Genomic DNA, 4,945 nt, shown 5'->3' on the forward strand with positions numbered 1-4,945 from the left:
ACTTCTAAAGTGTATAGAAACATTACAATTCCTTCTTCTTCCTATTATTATTACTACTAGTATTATTATTTTCAGTGATCAATCTATGACTGATGTTAATGTTATTATAATAATAGGTATTATTATTAAAAACAATAGCAATAATAATACTGTTCATATTGTTATTGTTGCTGTTTAATAGCAGAATAAAATATATAATAATATATATATAATAAGCTAAAACATCAAAATTACTTTTCAGTAATGATAAAATAAGTAGTCTACACAATAGATTCCTGGACAATTTAAGATTTTTAAATCCATGTCACTGTATACTATGTAAGTCATCATAGTTTATACCACACAAGCAATTATTCTAATGTTAGGCTACTTCATTTAACAATTTGCTGTGTCCGTTTAAGTAATCTCTGACAGTTAAGCTGGAATATATGTTGATAAAAACATGGATATAACCTACAATCATGTTGCTTTTTTGCTACGTCTAAATTGTTAGCAGAGGGCAATGAGCGCTCCTTCGATTCTCTAGGAGGTGGAGCCTCTCCATCTTCATATTCAAAAGCTGGGAGGCTTTTTACAGGCAGCCCGTTATAAAGAGAGACCCTTGGTCTCCTTAAGACAAGACAAATTAACGGCTTTCACAAATAATTGGCTTAAGGAGTGTTGCCACTCTCTTGAATGTATAGTATCGGCACAATTTTGGGTTGACTTACATGCGCAACAGACCCTTCAGACGATGATGGAATACATGAGCGACAAGTTTGCCATGAAGAGTCAAGCACTTAAGGGTGATTACTATATGGGATCCGAAGGAACGCTGGACCAAGTCATGGACGGTCTGGACGCGGTGCAGTACTACAACAAGAGCTCGCCCAAATGTGTGCAGGCCTTCTCCTTACAGAGTTCGGAGCACCACACGCGGATTGACCGCTCATCGCCTTGTGACAACCAAAACAGTAAGTTCTCCTCACACTTAAAAACATCTCTGTACATGTTAATAGCATCGGATAGGCTTCATATTCTTTATCAAAATCGGCCATAACTTTATGACAGCCATTACAGTTTGTGCAAACTTTATGGAAAAGCTTTAATCAAAACTGCTCAACAATTATAGTGACTAAACACATTTTGGCTGTTGATAGGTGAATATGCAGTTCAAGTGGAAAACATTGCGTATTTTTCTTCAGTCAAGTCAAAATAGCAGTTAATGTTGCTGTGCTTTCACACCTTTGTCTACACTGCCCTGCATTTTATTCGAGGAAATAGCTACAAATTCTCTGGTGGTTGTGTTTCTTTTTTTGAGCGTGCACACCGCCTGAGATTTAAGTAAGTGTGTGACCTGTCTGTTTTTTTAGGAAGCAGGGGGACATAGCTTTTTCCAGTACTGGGACATATGTGTGCAAATTTAGATTTCCATATAGTTTACTATAATTTATGCGTTACAGTTAAGCCCGTTCTTTTTTATTTCCATTGGCGAAGGCTGTTCAATTTCTGCTGAAATCAAAATGGCCTAAGTGAAGCTTTTTGTATTAGAACCGCTTTAACACACGGCTTTGTAAAAAATAGAAATAATTACTCTTTATTATGTAGCCTATACTACTAGCTCCTCGGTGCTTATGATTTAACTTGGTGTCATTAGTATGGTTTATAGGTCGTCCATGACACTTTGTATAGAAGTAACTTTTAATGTTCCTGCTGCTGAAAAGTATATTTCTATTCTCCTGTAGCAAATTATTGTAACCCTAAAAGCGAGGAGAACAGCTTGCACTCGGAGTTGACCAGGCCTATGGAAAACTGCTGCAATCTGAGAGCGTCGCCCGTTGCGCCGGGCACGGAAAAAACGGACCTGGAGGAGATCGGTGAGAAGTGTGACAGCAATGTGTCAAGCAGCAAAAAGCGTAGGCACCGGACCACCTTTACCAGCGCTCAGCTGGAGGAGCTGGAGAAGGTGTTCCAGAAGACACACTACCCGGACGTGTACGTGAGAGAACAGCTGGCCATGCGGACAGAGCTCACGGAGGCCAGAGTCCAGGTGGGTAACCAACAACTAGGCCTAATTGTGTTTGCCCCAGCTTGCATAATACTGATACTAACGAGTCGGGAACTTTGGCTCCTTACGGCAGTTTCATTGAAGTTATGATAGCCTAGTTCACGGGCAATAGTCTAAAAGCAGACTTACCAGTTTTATGAAATTGCTGGTCACAGTATGTGCTTGGGTTTAATGTAGGCCATATGATTTCTAACTTATATATTATTAACTTACTGTTGAAATCGAAGATGATAAACAAGGATTTAATATATTTAAGGAATGCTTCACTGAAGTTGAAAAACGTAAACAGTAAGGTGGTGAATTAAGTTTAACAATTTTAATTGTAAATAAATAGTTGGCAGGGTTTTAAAATAAACTAAATAGCTTTTTAGTTTGTTTGTTTTACTTAGGCTAATCATTTCTGATATAACATTATTATGTGCATGCAGTGCTGTGAAATGCAGATGTTTTTTTGATTTTTTTTACATAGTCCTATGCATACCAATATATGAAAACGTTTTCTCTTCAGGTATGGTTTCAGAACAGAAGAGCAAAATGGCGTAAAAGAGAACGTTATGGGCAGATTCAGCAAGCAAAAAGCCACTTTGCCGCAACATACGACTTATCGGTTCTACCGAGGACAGACAGTTATTCCCAGGCAAGTTTTTTTGGAGTTGTTCATTGTTTGTCTACCTCAATGAGACGTTCCGTACAAGTGCAAAAATAGTATGAATGTGGAGTTGATTAATCGACCGCTTTGGACTACGCTGTTGATAGCTCAATTATTTTAACTGCGAATCTACTGACCCCTCCACCTGGGACAGACCCATCACTCGCGCCCGAGAAGGCCGCGTGAAGTTCATGCTGAATTATTTCACGTCCAGAGTGGTTTGAAATTCATTATTTTGAACATTATTCTAGATAAGACCTTGAATCGTAATGCAGTGACACGCCTGTGGGATTCCCGGCACAGAGGCCAACATCTCACCTAAACCAATGAGTGATATCCTCTCCGAGCGCAGACAAACTACTGCTCTAGCACTTTAATTTAAATCCCTAAAACGTGTAAACTCATTAGAATGTAAGACTTTCTTATGCAGTCTTTATAAAAAAAAAATCGACACATAACACAGCTGCATATGTTGCATATGTTGGGTGTGGTCCATTTTGGAAATTTTGGGATGGAACGCACTCTCACGATAACTGACAAATATGATTGCGTGGGATTTGCTTTGAAGATTTAAACACAACAGCTAGGAGACCTCAGTGCCCTGGCCAACATCCAGTTTTAAACTACCATTGAGCATTGTTTGTGTCTTCTCATATGTTTCCCATATAAACATTAGAACAAACCCATCTCTTTTCATATAGTTTAATGGGATTTGGTATTATTGTGGGATGCCGCTAACGGAAAAAATCCTCTGTTCCTCTGTCCTTATCCTGATTTGAAAATCATTTCAAAACTTGCCTCTTTATTGTTGAGAGCCTTTTTTGTTGATAGTAATGTGTTTTTTTTGTGTGGTTATTTTTGTATTGTGCTTTTTCTTACACCATTACCTTGACATATTTCAGATATGTCCAGAATTAGATACAGCCCGATTTGACTTGCGGAATTTACATTTTCCAAGAGGTAGATCAAGCCATCCAGCTGATGTGATATTTAGCTGTAAACTTTTTATGAATCCACAATTTGGTTTCATTCTGGATGTATAACCCCTTTACAAACAACTATTTTTCGCTGCCTCTTTGCTATGCTACGCATATCATTACATTTGCTTTTAGTTGTATTTCGACATTCATTTAGCACACATTGTACAACATGACCAAAGCACTAAAAAGACACACAAAAGAATACAATTTAGAAACGCCCCTTTATGTAGCAAATCCAGACCCTTATCCCGCCAGACTGACTAATGACCTTGCACCGCTCTGTCTTATTCAGATCCCCAACAACCTGTGGACCGCCCCTTCACCTGGAGGCTCTGTGGTGTCCTCCTGTATGCTCCCACGGGGGTCCCCGCCCTGCGTCCCATCTCCGTACCCCCACTCGCCCCGCGGCGGTGACCATGGCTACGTGGGCTTCCCCAACCACCAACAGAACCAGTTTGGTGTCAACCACGTCTCCATCAACAACTTCTTCGCCGACTCTCTCCTGGCCCCCCCGCCCAACAGCCATGCCGCCGCCTTCGAGACCAAGCCCGAGTTTGAGCGGCGGTCCTCCAGCATAGCGGTACTGCGCATGAAGGCCAAAGAGCACACGGCCAACATCTCCTGGGCCATGTGAGGCCGACCACCCCACCCTAGTACAGACTTTAAACACAGCCAGGGTAATGTGAACTCAGTAACAACGATTAATGATAATAATGATGATGGCAATAACAGTAATATTAATAATTATTATTATAACTTTGTGAATGTTGGAGGTCGAGCATGAGCAGGCGCTGGGCTGCTCGGACTGCCACATCCTCACACAGACAGCGTGTTCCGGAAGCTTCCATTGTGTCACAGGAGAACTGGATGTTTTTATGCCACAGTGCTGTAGTCCTCTTTTTAAGTACACGTCAGTGACTGCAGTGTGGAAACATCTGATGAAGAAGCTGTTGTGTTTCCAGTAGACAAATGTAAGGTGCAATAAGTGACTTGTGTCGTAAGAAAGAAATGTTCAGTGTCCAGTATAAACTATCTCTGGAGATCCATTGAGAGTTTGTTAGAGTGTATGTAAATGCAGTGACGCTGGCCTTATGTCTGAAAAAAAGAGGATACACGAGCTGTTTGGAACGAACCTGGGCACTGTCTGTTTAAAAGACATGCAGTTTGAATGAGACGCCTATTAAGTCTGCCGTCCGTCTGGCAGGTGAAAGCCCTCGCTGTTTGCCATTATTTCTGCTCTGTCTTGCCAGAGGTTGTGGTACTTTCACC

The 4,945-nt window shown here is 40.8% G+C and overlaps 1 protein-coding gene across 1 annotated transcript; it reads left to right on the top strand.

The window, feature by feature from the left end:
• Positions 1-733: 733 nt before the first annotated feature.
• alx1 (ALX homeobox 1) lies at positions 734-4,310 on the top strand (the record flags this gene model as incomplete). The annotated part of the gene is made up of 4 exons (XM_080841965.1): positions 734-953; positions 1,725-2,029; positions 2,556-2,684; positions 3,969-4,310. The coding sequence occupies 4 exons, from the start codon at positions 734-736 to the stop codon at positions 4,308-4,310; spliced, it is 996 nt and encodes a 331-aa protein (XP_080698091.1).
• Positions 4,311-4,945: the final 635 nt, after the last annotated feature.

The sequence above is a fragment of the Sprattus sprattus genome (assembly GCF_963457725.1).
Source record: "Sprattus sprattus genome assembly, chromosome: 7".
Classification (NCBI taxonomy): Eukaryota; Metazoa; Chordata; class Actinopteri; order Clupeiformes; family Clupeidae; genus Sprattus; species Sprattus sprattus.